At 41.7% G+C, this 22,720-nt stretch overlaps 2 protein-coding genes across 2 annotated transcripts; both read left to right on the forward strand.

Moving 5' to 3' along the window:
• Positions 1-396: 396 nt before the first annotated feature.
• Positions 397-1,323, forward strand: LOC113123720 (olfactory receptor 4P4-like). Its single transcript, XM_026295962.1, has one exon. The coding sequence runs from the start codon at positions 397-399 to the stop codon at positions 1,321-1,323; it is 927 nt and encodes a 308-aa protein (XP_026151747.1).
• An 11,579-nt stretch (positions 1,324-12,902) lies between these two features.
• Positions 12,903-13,829, forward strand: LOC113123846 (olfactory receptor 11A1-like). Its single transcript, XM_026296169.1, has one exon. The coding sequence runs from the start codon at positions 12,903-12,905 to the stop codon at positions 13,827-13,829; it is 927 nt and encodes a 308-aa protein (XP_026151954.1).
• Positions 13,830-22,720: the final 8,891 nt, after the last annotated feature.

A 22,720-nucleotide genomic window follows, 5' to 3' on the forward strand; every position in this document is an offset into this window, starting at 1 on the left:
ACCTAACCATAACACTCCCTTCCCTTCCCCTTTCGTCCTCTCCTCCCCCCTCACATGTATATGCAGTTGATATTTTCAAATTGTGTGATGCACAAATGACAAATGAGGTGATGACTCCCAGGCCTCCAGGGTTTGATGAAGTTCTTTAGTATCTATTTTAGTAAAAAGTTTAATGAGATCCATGGAGAGAGGAACAATATAATAAAAACAGTTCACTTTCTGAGTTGAGTTGAGGAATATACATGTGAATGTCAGAGTCAGCTGTTGGTGAATGGATAAAATAGTCCAGTGGATATTTACTTTGTCATGAGAGAGTAATTTAAATGCTTTTATTCATATATGCTGGTTCTTTAATCTGCATGTTTTATTACTTAATATTAGTTTTAAACAGCATTAATGGAGGATGAATTTAATGCAACATATATAACACTAAATGGGTATGTAGAAGTGCACAAATACAGTTATGTTTATTTTTGTATCATGTTTTCAGCATATACTCTAATAATCACCAGTAATTCAATCATCATATGCCTTATTTGGATTCACAAAAACCTCCATGAGCCTATGTACATTTTCATTGCAGCTTTGTTACTGAACTCTGTTCTTTACAGCACTGCTTTCTACCCAAAGTTATTCATTGATGTTTTATCTGAAAAACAGATCATATCATATTCAGCCTGTCTCTTCCAATATTTTATCATGTATTCTTTAGGCGGTGCAGAGTTTTTACTGTTGGCAGCCATGTCCTATGACAGGTATGTGTCTATATGTAAACCTCTGCAGTATCCAACTATCATGACAAAAACCAATGTGAGTATTTTCTTGTTTTTAGCTTGGTTTTCAGCTGCATGTCATTTTGCAGGCCTAACAATACTGAATGCTAAAACTAAACTGTGTAACTTTTCTTTCAAAGGGGTAGCATGTAACAATGTAATGTATGAGCTTCATTGTGTAAGATCGAGCGTAATTACTTTTTACGGTGTGGTTGCTTTAGTAGATCTGGTAATATTCCCGTTGATTTTTATAGTATTTACATACATAAGGATATTTATTATCACCTATCGAAGTGGTAGAGAAGTCAGGAGAAAAGCTGCAGAGACCTGTTTACCTCACCTGATTGTTCTAATAAGTTTTTCCTGTTTGGCTGTGTATGATAACGTTATAGCTCGAGTGGAATCTAGTTTTCCAAAAACTGCACGTTTAATAATGACTTTACAAATAGTTTTGTACCATCCTTTGTTTAATCCACTGATATATGGACTGAAAATGAAAGAAATTTATAAACATCTCAAAAGGTTGTTCTGTCCAGCCAGAAACATCTGATGCATTAACACTGATTAACTTCTGAAATGATCATGCAGAAATCTGAAGTCTTGCAAATTAGGCAGTTTTGCCATGAACGTCTTGTCTGTAAAATACGCTTCAGATTTTATGATGCAACAAGTGAATTAAACCATTTTTTATAAAGAGCAGCAGATTTTTCTTTATCAGTCATTATTTTTCACATCCAGCTGTGACCTGAATGACCCAGTGTGACTGGACAAACAGGGCAACAAAGGTTTAGTGTTTGGTTGTTGGTGCTGGAGCATCAGTGATGGTTTTCATATAAGCTGTGGCCTTTGACACGTATTAAAATTGTACTGGTACCTTTTTTTAAGCAGTACCAAATTAGTGAAGTCCAGTTGTCTTTCTGGTTGTTTATTAGTGTCTGAATGCAATTGCAAAGTGCACTGGCTGGTGGGTCACTGCCCTAATGGTGTGAGTAGTGGAAAGTAAACTATTGATTATAAAGATTTTATAGAATAGAGTAAGCAGTAAGTATGTGCCCTTATGCCACATCACTCACATGCAGTTATCACTGTCCCATGCAAGAATAAGCACTCATATATACCACCTTCTATTGTATTTCATACATAAAGTAAGTTCAGAAATTATGTCGACACTTACTTTGGCTCAAAGAGGTCAAACAGGTCCTAGGTGACGGACCAGACTAAGAGCGGTTCATTGACTCCTTATGAAGGGAACATCAAGGATCGTGACGTCGCCCAGAATGGCGAAGCCGGGGCTCCACCCTGGAGCCAGGACTGGGGTCGGGGCCCATGGGGGGAGCGCCTGGTGGCTGGGTCTCCCCCCATGGGCCCCGAAAGAGTGACATGGGGCTGCCCTTCTGTGGACCCACCACCCGCAGGAGGATCCATAAGGGGCTGGTGCTTAGTGGATTGGGCAGTGGTCGAGGACGGGGATCTCCCTGCATGCTGAAACTGGCACTAGGGACATGGAATGTCACCTCACTGGGGGGAAAGGAGCCTGAGCTTGTGCGGGATGTTGAGCGGTAGCGACTAGAGATAGTCGGGCTCGCCTCCACGCACAGCCTGAGCTCTGGAACCCAGCTTCTTGAGAGGGGCTGGAGTCTCTTCTACTCTGGAGTTGCTCGCGGTGAGATGGTGGGGGCTTGCTCATAGCTCCCCAGCTCAGCTGCCACATGTTGGAGTTTTCCCCCCCGGAATGAAAGGGTCGTTTCCCTGCGCCTTCGGGTCGGGGACAGGTCTCTCAACAGTGCAGAGTACCTGGCCTTTTTGGAGTCTCTTGGGGGGGGTGCTGAAAGGTGCTCCTACTTGGGACGCCATAATTCTGTTGGGGGATTTCAATGCTCACGTGGGCAGCGACAGTGAAACCTGAAGGGGCATGACTGGGAGGAACGGCCTTGGACAGTGGAAGATATACTTCAAGGATCCCCTCAATCCCGTCAACACGTCTTTCATAAGGGAAGTAGTGGCTGGAGATTTGGAGGCTGATGCATCCATCACCCAAGCTGAAGTCACTGAGGTAGTTCGGCAGCTCCTCCGTGGCAAAGCACCGGGGGTGGATGAGATCCGCCCCAAGTACCTCAAGTCTCTGGATGTTGTTGGGCTGTCATGGTTGACACGCCTGTGCAACATCGTGTGGCGTTCAGGGACAGTACCCCTGGTTTGGCAGTACGGGGTGGTGGTTCCTCTTTTTAAGAAAGGGGACCAGAGGGTGTGTTCCAACTACAGAGGGATCACACTCCTCAGCCTCCCGGGGAAGGTCTATGCCAGGGTGCTGGAGAGGAGGATCCGGCCGGTGGTCGAACCTCGGATCCAGGAGGAACGATGTGGTTTCCGTCCTTGTCATGGAACACTGGACCAGCTCTATACCCTCTCGAGGGTGCTCGAGGGCTCATGGGAGTTTGCCCGACCAGTTCACATGTGCTTTGTGGACTTGAAGAAGGCATTTGACCGGGTCCCTCGCGACATCCTGTGGGAGTTGCGCCAGGAGTATGGGGTCTGGAGCCCTTTGCTGAGGGCTATCCGGTCTCAGTACAAATGGAGCACGAGCTTGGTTTGCATTGCCTGTAGTAAGTCAGACATGTTCCCAGTGCACGATGGACTCCGGCAGGGCTGCCCTTTGTTACCGGTTCTGTTCATTACTTTTATGGACAGAATTTCTAGGTGCAGCCAGGGGCCGGAGGGAGCCCAGTTCGGGGACCACAGGATCTCATCTCTGCTTTTTGCAGATGATGTTGTCCTGTTGGCTCCATCGAGCCAGGATCTCCAGCGTGTGCTGGGGCGGTTTTCAACCGAGTGTGAAGCGGCTGGGATGAGAATCAGCACCTCCAAGTCTGAGGCCATGGTACTCAACCGGAAAAAGGTGGCTTGCCATCTCCAGGCCAGGGGAGAGATCCTCGGGGTCTTGTTCACGAGTAAGGGAAGGATGGAACATGAGATTGACAGACGGATCAGGGCATCAGCAGCAATAATGCGGTCGGTGTACCGGTCCATTGTGGTGAAGAAGGAGCTAAGCTGAAAGGCGAAGCTCTCGATTTACCGGTCAATCTACGTTCCTACTCTCTCACCTATGGTCATGAGCTTTGGGTCATGACCGAAAGGACAAGATCTCAGATTCAAGCAGCTGAAATGAGCTTCCTCCGCAGGGTGCCCGGGCACTGCCTTAGATATAGGGTGAGGAGCTCGGTCACCCAGGAGGAGCTTGTAGTAGAGCCGCTGCTCCTCCACATTGAGAGGAGTCAGTTGAGGTGGCTCGGGCATCTGTTTCGGATGCCTCCTGGGCGCCTCCCTGGGGAGGTGTTCCAGGCATGTCCCACTGGGAGGAGGCCCCAGGGAAGACCCAGGACACGCTGGAGGGACTATGTCTCCCGGCTGGCCTGGGAATGCCTCGGTGTCCCCCCGGAAGAGCTGGAGGAAGTGTCCAGGGAGAAGGAAGTCTGGGTATCCCTGATTAGGCTACTGACCCGCGACCCGGCCCCGGATAAGCGGAAGAAGATGAATGGATGGATACTAAGTACCAAATACGTGAAATATGTATGAAATACAATAGAATGTTGTTTGAAATTTGAAAAAAGTACATAAAGTATATTTATAAAGGTTGTTCAGTTTTTTTCTGAAATGAGCCCACGAAGCATAATTTCTTGTAAATTAGCCAATAAAATATGTGAAAAATATGTTTTTAATGTACTAAAGCAGATTTACAGTGTAGCTTCCACTGTATTAAATGCAAATTAACTGGTTTCATTTTAACACAACTTGAAGTATAATGAAATTTAACATTTAAAAGTGTACTCAGTATACTTTTACAAAATATACAAACACAAAAAATTCCTGTCTCACCCCTATGGGTGGTGTGTGTTTCTTCCTCAATCTCGGGTCCTCTACCAGAGGTCTGGGAGTTTGAGGGTTCTTCGCAGTATCTTAAGTGTTCCTAGCACTGCGCTCTTCTGGACTGAGATCTCTGATGTTGTTTCCGGGATCTGTTGGAGCCACTCTCCCAGTTTGAGGGTCACAGCCCCGAGGGTGCCGATTACCATGGGGACCTCTGTTGCCTTCACCTTCCACATCTTTTCTAGTTCTTCTTTCAGCCCTTGGTATTTCTCCAGCTTCTCATGTTCCTTCTTTCTGATGTTGCTGTCACTTGGGATCGCTACATCTACCACTACGGCTTTCTTCTATTGTTTGTCCACCACTACTATGTCCGGTTGGTTAGCCATCACCTGTTTGTCGGTCTGTATCTGGAAGTCCCACAGGATCTTAGCTCGGTCATTCTCCCTCACCTTTAGAGGTGTGTCCCATTTTGACCTTGGGACCTCCAGCCCATACTCGGCACAGATGTTCCTGTACACTATGCCGGCCACTTGGTTATGGCGTTCCATGTACACTCTGCCTGCTAGCATCTTACAACCTGCTGTTATGTGCTGGATTGTCTCAGGAGCATCTTTGCACAGCCTGCACCTGGGGTCCTGCCTGGTGTGGTAGACCCCGGCCTCTATCGATCTTGTGCTCAGGGCCTGTTCTTGTGGCGCTACGATCAGTGCCTCTGTGCTGTCTTTCAGTCCAGCTTTTTCCAGCCACCGGTAGGACTTTTCGATATCAGCCACTTCTTGTGTCTGTCGGTGGTACATGCCGTGCAGTGGTTTGTCCTGCCATGATGGTTCTTGCCCTCTTTCCTCTGCATCGGGCTTCTGTTGCCTGAGATATTCACTAAGTAATCCATCGCTTGGTGCCATCTTCCTGATGTACTCATGGATCTTGGCTGTTTCATCTTGGATGGTGGCTCTGACGCTCACCAGTCCCCGGCCTCCTTCCTTCCTCTTAGTGTACAGTCTCAGGATGCTGGATTTGGGGTGAAGTCCTCCATGCATTGTGAAGAGCTTCCTTGTCTTGACATCAGTGGCTTCTATGTCCTCTTTTGGCCAGCTTATTATGCCAGCGGGGTATCTGATGACCGGCAGGGCGTAGGTGTTGATGGCTTGGACCTTGTTCTTCCCTTTCTTAGGACTTGCTTTACTCTCTGTAGGTATTTGGCTGTGGCTGCTTTCCTTGCGGCTTCTTCTTGGTTCCCATTTGCCTGTGGGATTCCAAGGTACTTGTAGCTCCCCTCAACATCCGCTATGCTGCCTTCTGGGAGTTCAACTCCTTCAGTCCTGACAACCTTCCCTCTCTTTGTTATCATTCGACCACACTTGTCCAGTCCGAATGACATTCCAATGTCGTTACTGTATATCCTGGTGGTGTGGATCAGTGAGTCGATGTCTCGCTCGGTCCTGGCATACAGCTTGATGTCATCCATGTACAGGAGGTGGCTGATGGTTGCCCCATTTCGCAGTCGGTATCCGAAGCAAGTCTTAGCGATGACCTGGCTGAGGGGGTTCAGGCCTATGCAGAACAGCAGCGGGCACAGAGCATCTCCTTGGTAGATGCCGCACTTGATGGAGACTTGTGCTATTGGCTTGAGGTTGGCTACTAGGGTTGTTTTCCACAGTCCCATTGAGTTCCTTATGAAGGTTCTTAGGGTCCTATTGATGTTGTACAGCTCCAGGCATTCCAGGATCCATGTGTGAGGGTCGTAGGCTTTCTTGTAGTCAATCCAGGACTACAGGTTGGTCTGCCTGGTCTTACTCGCTTTATCCACCAGTAGTTGATGTTTTGCTCCCCTCGTGTCCTGACCCATTCCTTTCTGGGCCCCGCTCATGTATTGAGCCATGTGCCTACTCATCTTAGCCGCTATGATGCCCGACAGGAGCTTCCATGTTGTACAGAGGCAGGTTATCGGACGGTAGTTGGATGGGACTGCTCCCTTTTGGGGGTCCTTCAGGATCAGGACTGTCCTGCCTTCAGTTAGCCACTCTGGGTGAGTCCCATCCATTAGCAGCTGGTTCATTTGAGCTGCCAGGCACTCATGGAGGGCAGTTAGCATCTTTAGCCAGTAGGTGTGGATCATGTCAGGCCCCGGTGCTGTCCAGTTCTTCATGTTTGAGACCCTTTCTCGGATATCTGCCGTTGCGATGGTTACTGGTTCCTGTTCAGGGAGGTTGCTGTGGTCTGCTCTCAGGTCTGCCAGCCACTGGGCATTGGTGTTATGTGATGCCTCCCTCTCCCATATGTTTTTCCAGTATTGTTCAGTCTCCAGCCTTGGTGGGTCTGCTCTCGTGTTACTGCCCCCCCACTGAGAGTACACTTGGGATGGTTCGGTGGAGAACATCCTGTTTATTCTCCATGCTTCTATTTCTCTGGTGTACCTCTTCAGGCGTGTGGCCAGGGCTGTGAGTCTTGTTTGGCAGTCTCCAGGGCCTCAGGTATGGACAGCCTGCTGTATTTCTTACCCAACTTCATTCCCCTTCTCTGCAGTTCTGATAGTTGGCTATATATATATTTTTTGGCTATATATATTGGCTATATATATATTTTTTACTTAGGTTTTTTTTTACTTAGGTGACTATATCTTGGATCATTTCAAAGTTGCCTGTGTGCAACCTCTGTTAAAAATACCCGAGCTAGATCCCTCATTACTTACTCAAACTACAAACCCGTCCTCAAGCTACTTTCATATCTGAGATTTTAGAAAAATGAGTATCTAAACATTTGTTTTTAGCAGCAGCAAATGGTAACATTTTTAATAAATCCCAATCTGGCTTTCATAAGTACTTTTGATTTTTCACAAGCTCTGAGAGAAAGTCCACGGGAACAGGCGGAAGTGGACACAAAAATTGTGGGCGCGGGCGGTCCTGGTCAGAAATTCAGTGGGAGCGGACAGGTGCAGGTTTAAGAAAACAGTCCCGTGCAGGGCTCTAGTTAGAAGATTCGGCTTCCAGCTGGCCAGGCTCCCTACAGGGATGATAATGCCAGCTTGAATCCTTACAGACTGTGAATGGATTTTCCTGTTTCAATCTTAGGGCCAACTGGCTTTGGCCCCTGGTTATATATTTGGTTTGGGTTGACTGCCCACTCCATCTTATTTTACATGGTCACACTTCCAATCAAGAAAGCCTTGAAATGGACTGATTATATGATGATGAACACTGGAACAAATGAGTGTGCACCAGAGCTTGCAGTAAAATCAGTAAATCTGTGCCTTCAGGGTGGAAAACTGCCCATGTTGTAGCTGTGCCCAAGAAAGGAAACAAACAGGATCCATCCAACTATAGGTCCATATCCATTCTTCCTATTTTTTCAAAGGTAATGGAGAGCATTAGTAACTTTTTTACTGGCTCTGGTTACTGTAACAAAGTTCTTTACCTTTGCTAATCTATTATGGTGGAAAGTTTAATGAGACCCACTGAGACTGAAGCAAACTAATAAAAAGTTTTCACAGCATCAAACCTCTCACTTTCTGAATATTACATATGAACATACAAGTGAATTTCAAGGTCTGTCTGTGAATGAATACGATGCTCCAGAACAGGTTGGTTGTTGATGGAATTTTTAAGAGGAAATAATTTTTACTGCTTAGGCTATCTGCACATTTCATTAATGAACACTTCAGATAACATTAATGGATTGTGGGTTAAATGTTACATGTGTAAATATTGAAGGGCATGTGGAAGTTGACAAATACAGATATGTTTATTTTGTGATCATGTTTATAATTTATCTCCTAATAATCTGCAGTAATTCTACTATTGTGTGTCTGATAGTGATTCACAAAAACCTCCATGAGCCTATGTACATTTTCATTGCAGCTTTGTTACTGAACTCTGTTCTTTTCAGCACTAATATCTACCCAAAGCTACTGATCGATGTTTTATCTGAAAAACAGATCATATCATATTCAGCCTGTCTCTTTCAGTATTTTATATTTTATTCTTTAGGCTGTTCAGAGTTTTTACTGTTGACAGCCATGTCCTATGACAGGTATGTGTCTATATGTAAACCTCTGCAGTATCCAACTATCATGACAAAAAGTGTGTACTTTATTTAACATTGTAAGAATTACAATGCTTTGCCAAAACGATCTCGGCCTTGTCTGTCTCTGCCATTTCTCTTCACAGACGCGTAAATAAAACAACCAGAATCTCAGCGAATACTTGGCTCCTAAAAATAAGAATTATATGGCTAGAAAGCTTGAAATGTTTTCTTTTGAGTGAAACAATTCAAGTCGAAAACAAATCATCACTTTTTATTTAATCCGTATGAACGTAAGGAGAAGTCCGTTTTTTCCCGTCTCACCTCATTACAGGTAATGCGACCCCCCCTTGTACTCTGTTCACTGTTCACATGTAAATAATCTCAGGTGAACCAGGTAAATATGTGCACACCCCCGAGAAATTACACAAAATATCAATTTAAATAATTTATATAATATTAAATTTAATAACTTTAATAACTGCTGTAACAATTTAATTTTCCCTTGGGGATTAATAAAGTACTTCTTGTTCTTCTTCTTCTTCTTACTACTTCTGTCTTTCCTCACTTTTCTTTCTTACTTTGCAGTCAAATGAACAAACAGTGTCAGTGTTTTCCTGGTTCTTGCTTGGTTTGTAGCTTCCTGTCATGCCGTTGTCCCAACAATACTGAGTGCTGAAATTAAACTGTGTAACTTTTTTTTCAAAGGAATATTTTGTAACAATGCAATTTATGGGCTTCATTGTGTACGAACAAGTGCTCTATCTGTATTTGGTGTAGTTGCTTTAGTAGATCTGGTAATTCTCAAATTGAATCCAGTTTTCCAAAAACTGCACGTTTGATAATGACATTACAAATAGTTTTGTACCATCCTTTGTTTAATCCACTGATATATGGGCTGAAAATGAAAGAAATTTCTAAACATCTCAAAAGGTTGTTCTGTCCAGCCAGAATCATCTGACGCCCACCATAGTGATGGCCACTGAAGCCCCACACCCACTATAATTTGTATTAACATTATAGTTACTTGATAGCATTATTATTGTTACTGTTAATGTTATTATGAACAATGTTGCATTGCACTATTATCACTTGCAATGATAATGCATTATTGTTAGTGACTTTGTTTCATATTGTATTTCTGACATAAGCATTGTTATTGTTTATATTGTATATGCTGCAGTAGTTGTTTTCTATTCTTTTTCTCTATATACTCTCTTTCTCTGTTCCTTCTGCTCCTCCACCCCCTGACTTGTCCCATAACAGACACAATCAAAATAAATAAAGATCTATTCAACAAGAGGAGTTGTTTCAACTCAAGGTACTTATTATCGCCTATCAAAGTGGTAGAGAAGTCAGGAGAAAAGCTGCAGTGCCCCTGGTTGTCTTCAGGCCTACCTCTTCTCCAGATCCGAAGGCAGCGTTCTGGGCCTTCAGGGGTCTGTAGACCTCCCCCATCACCCATGGCTTCTGGTTGACCTGGACAGTGCTGGTGTTGGTGTCAATGTGACAGTGTCTTACATTGTCATTGCACTTGGCGACATAGGCAGTCACAGTCTGTTTACTCCTGGAGGTGTGTGGTGTTTTTGTAGGTGGCAGCCTGTTTAAACATGCGCCAGTCTGTGGTGTTAAAACAGTCCTGAACTGCTTCTGAAGAGCCTTCTGGGAACACTCATACCTGCTTCTGAACTGGTTTGGCGACTTTAGCCAGTGGTCTGTATGCTGGCATTAGTATAACAGTGGTGTGGGCCGAGGCACCGAGGTAGGGAAGGGGTCCAGTATGTTGTTCCCCCATGTTGGAAATTCTATGTGTTGATGTATTTTGTCTTTAGCTCTGCATGATTGTAATCCCCAGCCAAGATGAGAAAAGCATCTGGGTGGGATGTCTGCTGCTCACTGAAGTGCTGGTACAGTTGATCCAGTGCCTCACTCCTGGTGTTGCTGTTGGAGCCGGGTGGGATGTAAACAGTAACAAGCAGTATGGCTGTTTACTCCCTTGGTAGATAGATAGCGGCACTTGATAAGCATAAACTCCACCAGGGGTGGGCAGTATTTGCAGATCACAACGGCATCCTGGCACCAGGCATTGTTGATGTAAACACAGAGCCTGCCGCTGCGGGTCTTACCCCCCTCGACGAGAGCTCTGTCCGCTCGGTAGCATGTTGATCGAGCTGAATGGCGCAGTCCGGGACCTTGTTGCTGAGGCATGTTTCTGTGAACACAAAAGAACGTAGTAGTCGGATGTGGTCCAGTTGATTGTCCAAAGAGCGTATGTTGTGCAGGTTGGGTGTGGGTTAGCAGCTAGCCCAGCCCGGATACCTCTGTGATTGCTTCTCTTCTGCTTCCTCTCACACCGTTTGTGTCTCACACCCCCACTGTGGGCGAGATGCAGGAGTGGGGGTCGGTGATGGTGGGGACTTCCAGAGCAGACCACGGTCACGTAGCACTTCGGTGAGCACAGTTTAACACTGCGAATATGGTTCTGTTGACATCAAGCAAAAATTCACATCTGTATGTGTGCTAGACGCGACAAAGATGTACAAAAAGACTGTGGCTCACAAAACAAAAAACACGAAAACAGCGTAGAACAGAGAAGGGCATGTTCACGCGCTGCCATCTTGAATCTATTACCTAAGGTAAGGCTAAGGTAAAATGAAATTATATACATGAAAATACATTACTAAAATTAAAAAAATATTAAAATAAATACATAAATAGGTAGCGGTTGCTTTAAGGGCTTCTCTAATTATCCCTGAGGCCGTAGCCATTTGTGTAGTGTACCTTAGTATCATTATTGTGAGGAATTTAGCTATTTATACATGTGTGTATTTTTACTGAATAAGTGTAATAAACTGTCTGTTCTTATAATTAAATATTGTAATATATGTAATAAATATTGTAATCTTGGGGAAATTCATCTGTTTATAAAATTTAGGGCTGTCAATGGATTAAAATATTTAATTGCAATTTAATCACACATTTTTATCTTTTCTAAATGTACCTTAAATTCATACTTTTCAAGTTTTTAGTACTCTAATCAACATGGGCATAGACAAACATGGATGCTTTATGCAAATGTATGTTTATTATTAGTGAAACTACCCTAAACATACAACATAGAAACATAGACATGTTTCAAAGATGGTAGATGTGTTTTTCAAATAACTTGTTCATGACTATTAAACACATGGAAAAAAAAAACAGAAAAAACACAAGTTTCCATCATTTCTCTTTCTTTGCACTGAGCCAGTTGCTCAAAAGGACAAGGCTGTTTACATTTTCAGATGACAGGGCAGCTCGCTTTTTCTGAACATGTCCTCAGTGAAAACAATCTTTCAGACATCATTTGTTGTTGCACTCTTTACTGTCTCCGGCTGCATTTTTGATTTCTCCTACTACGCGCTAGGCCTCGAGTCAAACAGTAAGTGTGCGCTGCATTAATAAAATGAGTGCTGTTAAAATGAATTTGTGTTAAGACGTTATTAATGCGTTAATTTTGACAGCTCTAATATATATATATAACAAAAAAACATGTAACATTTTAAATCCACATGCATCAGCAATGCTAATTCCACAATAGCACAAACATGGATTTCTACAACTAAATCCAAATCCATTGCATCAAGAACAGTGGAGTAATTTACCATATTACACTATTGATTATTGATTACCTCACCAATGGCAGCCACATTCCCAGCCAGATAGTGTGTGTGCTGTTGTTCTTCACAGGATGGGGAAACTACACCCCCACTCTCCAAAAGAAATCTTTACACCAGGGCTGCTTCAACAGAAAATATACCGGTGCATTTTTACAACCTGCTTAGATTAAGTGTTTAAGGCATCTGTCTGCATGTCAGTGTGTGTGTCTGCACAATATTTACTTGAGATTTTTTGAACACAACTGCTCACAACAGAAAGACTATTATGGTTTATTACAGCTGAAACATAAAGTCATTAAGATCAAATGATGCTGTAGCTTCAAGTCTCCAGAGGTTGATAAAGTTCTTTACAGGTCAGTTTCTATTTTAGTAAAAAGTTTAATGAGATCCATGGAGGGTGAAGCAATCTAATAAAAACTGTCCACAACCAACAAACAGTTCATTTTCTTTAGCTGAGCCTACATCAATTACAGTTCAATGTCAGCTATCTGACAGTGTTGGTGTAGTAATAATGAGACTTCTTTATTGCTTTGTTGATATTCACTGTTTATATAATCTGTTTTCGTACTGAATATTTCAGATAACACTAATGGATTATGAGTTAAATCTCACATATATAACTCTTGATGGGTATGTTGAACTGAACCAATATAGATTTGTTTATTTTGTGATCATGTTTACAGTATATATTCTAATAATCTGCAGTAATTCTACTATTGTGTGTCTTATCTGGATTCACAAAAACCTCCATGAGCCTATGTACATTTTCATTGCAGCTTTGTTATTTAACTCTGTTCTTTTCAGCACTGCTATTTACCCAAAGATTTTAATTGATGTTTTATCTGAAAAACAGATCATGTCATATTCAGCCTGTCTCTTCCAATATTTTATCTTTTATTCTTTAGGTGGTTCAGAGTTTTTACTGTTGGCAGCCATGTCCTATGACAGGTATGTGTCTATATGTAAACCTCTGCAGTATCCAACTATCATGACAAAAATCAATGTGAGAATTTTCCTGTTTTTAGCTTGGTTTTCAGCTGCATGTCATTTTGCAGGCCTAACAATACTGAATGCTAAAACTAAACTGTGTAACTTTTCTTTCAAAGGGGTAGTATGTAACAATATAATGTATGAGCTTCATTGTGTAAAATCGAGTGTAATTACTTTTTATGGGGTGGTTGCTTTAGTAGATCTGGTAATATTCCCGTTGATTTTTATAGTATTTACATACATAAGGATATTTATTATCGCTTATCGAAGTGGTAGAGAAGTCAGGAGAAAAGCTGCAGAGACCTGTTTACCTCACCTGATTGTTCTAATCAGTTACTCCTGTTTGGCTGTATATGATATTGTTATAGCTCGAGTTGAATCCAGTTTTCCAAAAACTGCACGTTTAATAATGACATTACAAGCAGCTGTGTACCATCCTTTGTTTAATCCACTGATATATGGGCTGAAAATGAAAGAAATTTATAAACATCTCAAAAGGTTGTTCTGTCCAGCCAGAAACATCTGATGCATTAACACTGATTAACTTCTGAAATGATCATGCAGAAATCTGAAGTCTTGCAAATTATGCAGTTTTGCCATGAACGTCTTGTCTGTAAAATACGCTTCAGATTTAATGATGCAATAAGTGAATTAAACCATTTTTTATAAAGAGCAGCAGATTTTTCTTTTTTCAGGGCTGCACATGCTGACAGCAGAGCAAGTCATTATTTTTCACATCCAGCTGTGACCTGAATGACCCAGTGTGACTGGACAAACAGGGCAACAAAGGTTTAGTGTTTGGTTGTTGGTGCTGGAGCATCAGTGATGGTTTTCATATCAGCTGTGGCCTTTGACACGTATTAAAATTGTACTGGTACCTTTTTTTAAGCAGTAACAAATTAGTGAAGTCCAGTTGTCTTTCTGGTTGTTTAGTAGTGTCTGAATGAAATTGCAAAGTGCACTGGCTGGTGGGTCACTGCCCTTATGGTGTGAGTAGTGGAAAGTAAACTATTGATTATAAAGGTTTTATAGAATAGAGTAAGCAGTAAGTATGTGCCCTTATGCCACATCACTCACATGCAGTTATCACTGTCCCACTGTACCAGTGAGTTACACCTGGTGTTTTCTCTCTGTATTATGAGATTCTGGGGCGGACCCGAGACTAAGTGCTGGCCTGAGAAACAGGAGCTGCATCCCCACCCGAGCCCAGATCATCCCGCACTCACGTGTTTTGTTCCGTTTGTCTAAGGTTAAAAATAAGCACTCATATATACCACCTTCTTATGCAACCCTACCAAAGCATTTGCCCCCTTCCCATGCAAAATTTCTAGAGCCACCACTTTTACACAGATTGTTGTTTTGTGCATTGAGTGGAACACAAAACAGACAAAATACACTAGATACAAGATAAAGTTTTTCCCTCCCAAAATAATTTAAAATAATGGTGAGAAAATCAGTTAACCTGATTGCCTCAATATTAAAGAACTACAGATACGATCTCTAATCAAACCTTTCTTGACAACTTGGCCATCACCACCCTCTCCACTGAGTCCAGAGCACAGCCCATGGTAGAACTGCTCTTTTATCAGACTATCAAGTTTCTTTTTGTCCCCGTCTCTGATTCCACCCCTCCAGCAGACCACAGCATGGGTCATTACTGATGCAACTACAGTCTCATAGAATGTCCTCAGTGGTGTCCTGCACACTCCAAATGTGTTTTGCTAGTACTACTTATAAAGTAGTCCTGTAGGACTGTCCCAATGCTTCAACTCACATATGTATATATCAAAATTAATAAGGCTTATTTATGAACACACTATGATAAAGCTGCAAAAAGATGACATAACTGTTATAGTAAATACATTTAGTGCACAGAGATGATGCAATGAAACTTGTATGTTCCTACTTGGAAAGTCAGACTGACAGTTTATGTATAAAGCAACAATCCTAATTTACATGCTACATTAACCAAGTAGGCCTAAATATTCTCTTTCACTGTGTAATCTCTTAGCTTTTGTAAGTTTGTCACAGGTGAAACATCAGTTTTGACTCTGCTCGATTTCAATACAGCAGTGCACCATAAAATCCATCTTGCCAGACTGGAACAGTGATTGGGATCATAAGATACAGTTGTCATTTGGCTCAGTCCATAACTGGAAATCAGGATGATGATTCCATTCATGATCATAAATCGGAGTGGATCACAGCAACCTGTGGAGTCCCCCACGGTTCGATTCTTGGACCTCTGTGTATTTAACCTACACATGTTCCCTCTGGGTCAAATTCTGTTCGACAACAATGTAGTTATGCAGACAAGACTCATATTAACCTAGCTCTTTCACCAAGTAACTGATACTTAGACTACTTTATTATTTAGATCAAATAAATACCTGGTAGCAATTTAAGTTATTGCCTTTAAATAAATAGGAGACAAAGCTATTTTTATTTGACAAGAAAGAAAGAGTGAAAGTTACTGTGCAGCTTGTTTGCAGAGCCATAAAGACGAAAAGCCAAGTCAGAAACCTTGGTGTTTCAGTTGACTCAGAACTGAGCTTAAGCAGCTACATCAAGTAATCAAAGCTAAATCAGGAATTTATCCTCTCGAGGACATTATAAGACTCATGTCCAGACAAGATTTAGAAAATCTCCTGCATGCCTTCATTTCCATTAGGGTGGAATATTGTAATGGTCTGTCCAAAAAAAAAATTACATGCAGAATAGATTTTAAAGTGCTGCTGTTAGTTTTTAAATCACTCAGTTTTATGGGGCCAAAATACATACTTGACATTGCTGAAGAATATAATGCTGCACATACATGGAACCATCCTGAGATCTAGAATTGTCATGATCCGTGTTTTTGACTTCCGGTTGGACTTTTATTTTGGCGGGTCAAGACAGGAACTGGTTTCTTTTGGTTTTGTTTCACTTCATTTTGACCTAATTAGTTACTGTTTTCACCTGTGCCTTGTTTTGTTCCTTGCCTTTATATACTTTTGTTCAACCACAGTTCTTTGCCAGGTCGTCTGCCTATCACTGCCCAAGACTGCCTTCAGCGTTGTTCAGAACTGCCTTCCCATGAAAGAGGATTTAAGTTTGCTTGCCTTTGTTTTTCACATCTGGTTTTCCTCCTTGGTTTCTGTTCCTGGACCCCCCTCAGTTAAGTTAAGTTTCCTGCTTTTTCTTTGTGCATGCGTTTCCTAAGATTCCCTCACCATGTCTTGTGTTCTTGGTTAAGTCCCTTGTGTTCATGTTTTGTCTTGTTACCCTGTTCGTGTTTTCCTGTGGTCTGGTGCGTCTCCCCGAGTGTGTGTGACCCAGACTGTTTCCCTTCATGCTTTGTTCCCCTGTGTCGATGTTTACTGCGTTGACCATTCCGTCAAGCCAAGTGTTTCTGTTTCCCGTTTTTTGCCTTGCTCTGTTAAATAAAGCCTTTTGTTTTGAACCTTGAGTACCAGTGTGTGCGCAGTTATTGGTCCTAAAAATAACTAATAAAACCCTGAACCGTGACAAGAATTGCTGAAAAGAAAAGGTCTTTACTGTCATTGTACAACAAATTAATAAAACATTTTAATGGAAACTTAAAACTGGGTAAAAGTATCACTATGACTATGGGAAATTATTGAGCTATAGTAATAAGTGCAGTAGACAACATGTGTAACATCTCACCCCTAATCAGACACAGAAAAGGCCTTCGTACACTGTCAGGGAAGAGTACTGCAGTTGATATTTTCAAATTTTGTGATGCACAAATGAGGTTATGACTCCCAGGCCTCCAGGGTTTGACGAAGTTCTTTAGTATCTATTTTAGTAAAAAGTTTAATGAGATCCATGGAGAGAGAAGCAATATAATAAAAACAGTTCACTCGCTGAGTTGAGTTGAGGAATATACATGTGAATGTCAGAGTCAGCTGTTGGTGAATGGATAAAATAGTCCAGTGGATATTTACTTTGTCATGAGAGAGTAATTTAAATGCTTTTATTCATATATGCTGGTTCTTTAATCTGCATGTTTTATTACTTAATATTAGTTTTAAACAGCATTAATGGAGGATGAATTTAACGTAACATATATAACACTAGATGGGTATGTAGAAGTGCACAAATACAGTTATGTTTATTTTTGTATCATGTTTTCAGCATATATTCTAATAATCAGCAGTAATTCAATCATCAGTAGCCGCAGACTCTGGCCTTGTCTCCATCCTCATCCTCCTTGACCTAACTGCAGCTTTTGACACCATCTCGCACAATATTCTCCTCCATCGCCTTGCTTCCATCGGCATAGCCGGCTCGGTCCTCTCATGGTTCACCTCCTACCTCTCTGACCGCACCCAGTCCGTCCATCTCCAGAACTTCCACTCCCAGCCCTCTACTGTCAGTTGTGGCGTGCCCCAGGGCTCTGTCCTGGGGCCCCTCCTCTTCATTATTTATCTCCTTCCTCTCGGACATATCTTTAGGCAACATAACATCAATTTCCACTGTTATGCAGACGACACCCAGCTCTACCTCTCTGCTGCTCCATCTTCTACCCTCCCCCCTCCCTCCCTCCTTACCTGCTTACATAATATCAAATCCTGGTTCACCCATAACTTTTTGAAACTCAACCCCGACAAAACTGAAATTCTCCTCGTGGGCACCAAATTCACCCTTTCTAAAACCAGCACCTTCTCCATTTTAATTGACAACAATACTGTCCTCCCCTCCCCCCAAGTTAAAAGCCTGGGTGTCATCCTAGACGGTACTCTCTCCTTCACTCAGCATATCAATACCACTACCCGGTCGGCCTACTCCCATCTGCGTAACATAAACCGCATCCGTTCTTCACTCACCATCGATAGCACGGCCATACTCGTTAATGCCTTTGTCACCTCTCGTTTGGATTACTGTAACTCACTCCTCACTGGTCTACCTCTCAAATCACTTCATAAACTTCAACTTGTCCAGAACTCTGCTGCCCGAATCATCACCAGAACTCCATTCTCACATCATATTACCCCTGTCCTTAAACAACTTCACTGGCTCCGTGTGTCCTTCCGTATAAACTATAAAATCCTCCTTCTCACCTACAAAGCCCTCCACTCTATTGCCCCACCATACATCACTGATCTACTTCACATCTATTCTCCGCCTCGTACTCTCCGTTCCTCCAGTTCCACTCTCCTCTGCACCCCTACAGTGCGCCTGGCCACCATGGGCGCTAGATCCTTCAGCCACACTGCGCCCCGCCTTTGGAACATTCTCCCTCATCGCATCCGGTCGTCTCCGGACTTATCAACTTTTAAATCATCACTCAAAACGTATCTGTTCCGTATAGCGTTTTCCACCTAACTGTCTTAACTTCTCAAAGCAGCCCGTGATGTTCTACCACCCTCCGCCTATTTCATATTGTCTCATATTGTTTCATATTTGTTGTTCTGTCATCTGGGTTTCTGTGTTTCAATTTGCTTTTGCTGTACATCGCCCACTTCCTGGATGCTCCGCACTTTTGCCTTTACTTTCTGGCCCTCTGTTAATGCATTGTTGATTTTATTGTTGTTTTAATGCACTTGTATTTCATGCTGTATGCTGTATGCTTCCTTTTTCTCTCTGTAAGGTGACCTTGAGAGTTTGAAAGGCGCCATGAAATAAAATGTATTATTATTATTATTATTATTATTATTATTATTATCATATGCCTTATTTGGATTCACAAAAACCTCCATGAGCCTATGTACATTTTCATTGCAGCTTTGTTACTGAACTCTGTTCTTTACAGCACTGCTTTCTACCCAAAGTTATTCATTGATGTTTTATCTGAAAAACAGATCATATCATATTCAGCCTGTCTCTTCCAATATTTTATCATGTATTCTTTAGGCGGTGCAGAGTTTTTACTGTTGGCAGCCATGTCCTATGACAGGTATGTGTCTATATGTAAACCTCTGCAGTATCCAACTATCATGACAAAAACCAATGTGAGTATTTTCTTGTTTTTAGCTTGGTTTTCAGCTGCATGTCATTTTGCAGGCCTAACAATACTGAATGCTAAAACTAAACTGTGTAACTTTTCTTTCAAAGGGGTAGCATGTAACAATGTAATGTATGAGCTTCCTTGTGTAAGATCGAGCGTAATTGCTTTTTACGGGGTGGTTGCTTTAGTAGATCTGATAATATTCCCGTTGATTTTTATAGTGTTTACATACATAAGGATATTTATTATCGCTTATCGAAGTGGTAGAGAAGTCAGGAGAAAAGCTGCAGAGACCTGTTTACCTCACCTGATTGTTCTAATAAGTTTTTCCTGTTTGGCTCTATATGATAGCATTATAGCTCGAGTGGAATCTAGTTTTCCAAAAACTGCACGTTTAGTAATGAATCTACAAGTAGTTTTGTACCATCCTTTGTTTAATCCACTGATATATGGGCTGAAAATGAAAGAAATTTCTAAACATCTCAAAAGGTTGTTCTGTCCAGCAAGAAACATCTGATTCATTACTAAAGAGATGTGTTAAAGTCATTTAAAGTATGCAGAGTGGCTTTACTGTTCACTGCAGACTTTCGTAACCAGACTTGAAGTTGTGTTCAAATGAAACCAGTTAATTTGCATTTAATACAGTGGAAGCTGCACTATAAATTAAATGTACGTTACAAAAATATTTTTCACGTATTATTGGCTAATTTATAAGAAATTATGCTTAGTGGGCTCATTTCAGAAAAAAAACTGAACAATGTATAAAAATATACTTTATGTTCGTTTTTCAAATTGCAAACATCATTTTATTGTATTTCACACATAAAGTGAGTTTAGAAATTATGTCAAGACATTTACTTTGTCCTAAAGTGTATTAGTAATACACTGTAAGTAACCTGAGTATATATTATTTTATATTTGTATATGTGAAATGTTTCAAGTATATTTTAACAGTAGTATACTATTTTGGTAAGCAAAAGTACATGAAAATATTAAAGCAGATTTATAGTGTAGCTTTCACTGTATTAAATGCAAATTAACTGGTTTCATTTGAACACAACTTGAAATATAATGAAATTTAACATTTGCTACATTTACATTTAGTAACAGTATACTCAATATACTTTTACAAAATATACAAACATACTTACTTACTTAGGTGGCTATGTCACAGATCATTTCAAAGTTGCCTGTGTGCAACCTCTGTTAAAAATACCAGAGCTCAAATGACAAACCCATCCTCAAGCTACTTTCATATCTGAGATTTTAGCAAAATGAGTATCTAAACATTTGTTTTTAGCAGCAGCAAATGGTAACATTTTTAATAAATTCCAATCTGGCTTTCATAAGTACTGAATCAGAATCAGAATCAGAATCGGTTTTATTGCCAGGTACAGCAAAGAACACTTTACAGTAGTAGGAATTTATCCTGGTGTCTGGAGCAAGCATATATATAGGAATGGAGTTTGTACATAGTTTTATAATAAACTAGAAACAATAATAAGGAATAAAAATAAAATAAAATAAAATAAATATTATGTATATACAGAAAAATGAAGAGTGTTTTTTTTTGGGGGGGGGGGCACATAGGGGTAACTGGGGCACTGTACAGGCTGACCACAGTGGGGAAATAAACTGTTCTTGTGTCCTTATGGACCGGAGTCTCTTGCCAGAAGGGAGGGACTGTAAGAGTTCTTGTCCGGGAGGAGAGTGGTCGGCTGTGATCTTGGCTGCGCGTCTCCGGGTCCTGGAGATTAAGTACCACCTACTCAAATGACAACAAATGACATTTTATTGGCTTCTGATGCTGGTTGTCATCCTACTTGATCTCAGTGCTGACTATGATACAGTAGATTGCTGCATTTTATTGAGACTGAGGCACTGGGCTGGAATAACAGGTATCACATAAAAATGGTTCTTCTCATACTTGTCAGATATAAGATTCAGTGTTTTTATTAATACTTACGTGTCATCCTTCACCTCAGTAAAGTATTATGTCCCACAAAGGTCAGTGTTGGGGCCAATTCTATTCTCCTTGCACATGTTCCCTCTTGGACATATTAGCAAACACTTTTTCTTTTCACTGCTATGCTGATGACATGAAGCTGTACCTTCCTGTTAGTCTCAGACTATACCATGCTAAATTGTCTACATGAATGGCTACGTGAGATTAAAAGCTGGATAGTTCAAAATTTCTTACATCTGAACTCTAACAAGGGGAGGTTAGAATTAGAGGGCTGCATTAGGTTTGGGCTCCCGTGGGACCCAACAAGAATTTCACAGGAGCAGGTGGTTTGACCTTTGCTGCGAGCGGGAGTGGGCGGTCAGAAGATTTTGTGGGAAAGGTGGGATTTGGCGTGCGATAAAAATAAATTCAACACATGAGGTTGAGAAGAAAATTAGAGCGGCTGTTTACTTGACAAAAGCAAAGCAAGGAAGACAATTTGAAACAATTCTCAACTGTCACTGAAAACAATGAGAAAGAGTTAAACTTCGTAACTTGGGATACATGCGCAAAAGTGTTTGTTTACAACAGACATAAATCTGGCACCTCTGCCCTGAGGTTACACACCTGCATGTTAAATTATTTAGTTTCGGTTTTTCACAAGCTCTGAGAGAAAGTCCACGGGAACAAGCGGAAGTGGACACAAAAATTGAGGGCGGGGGCGGTCCTGGTCAGAAATTCAGTGGGAGCGGACAGGTGCAGGTTTAAGAAAACAGTCCCGTGCAGGGCTCTAGTTAGAAGATTCGGCTTCCAGCCGGCCAGGCTCCCTACAGGGATGACAATTGTTACGCCCGGCCTAGGGGTTACCGGTACGTAACATGATGTGAGGTTTCCTTCCAACCCTCTCCCGCTCTCAATAAACAAAAAAACCCTCACGACTCCTAACTCTTAAGGTAAAGGGTTTATTCTCAGATAAACAAAACAGAAACTGAACATAAACGGCGAAGCCTGAAACTACAAACAAAAATGCTATAATAGCCCTACGTTATCTAACAAAAGAAAATCAACAAAAAATCACAGGTTTTCTTTTCCTGGAACTCTAACTAAAATACACAGGAGAAAATGAAAACAAAACACCTAGCTTCCTCCTAGGGACTAGTAAACAAACAGTATATACAATGTGCGTTATACAAACATTTCTACTCAAAAGAAACACTACGAGTCCTATACTACAAAAATTGATGTACAAAACAAAACGAATGTCCAAAATGTCCTACTAACGACGATCACAACAAATGCTGGCTTGGGAGCGGTAGAGATCGGAGAAGAGCTCTCCCTTCCGGGACTTGGTCGCAGCGTCTTATTGTCTTCCAGGAAGGTTGCACCAATTCGAAAACTTCAGGTCTGTTTGACCCGACCAATCCTGAGCTCCATGGGTAGTCCACGCCCCCTCCTGTCACACATCCATACACACATATACAGACTGGGGAGGGGAGAACCAGCAACCACACATAATGACCAC

Source organism: Mastacembelus armatus, chromosome 21, assembly GCF_900324485.2.
Source record: "Mastacembelus armatus chromosome 21, fMasArm1.2, whole genome shotgun sequence".
NCBI classification, from domain to species: domain Eukaryota; kingdom Metazoa; phylum Chordata; class Actinopteri; order Synbranchiformes; family Mastacembelidae; genus Mastacembelus; species Mastacembelus armatus.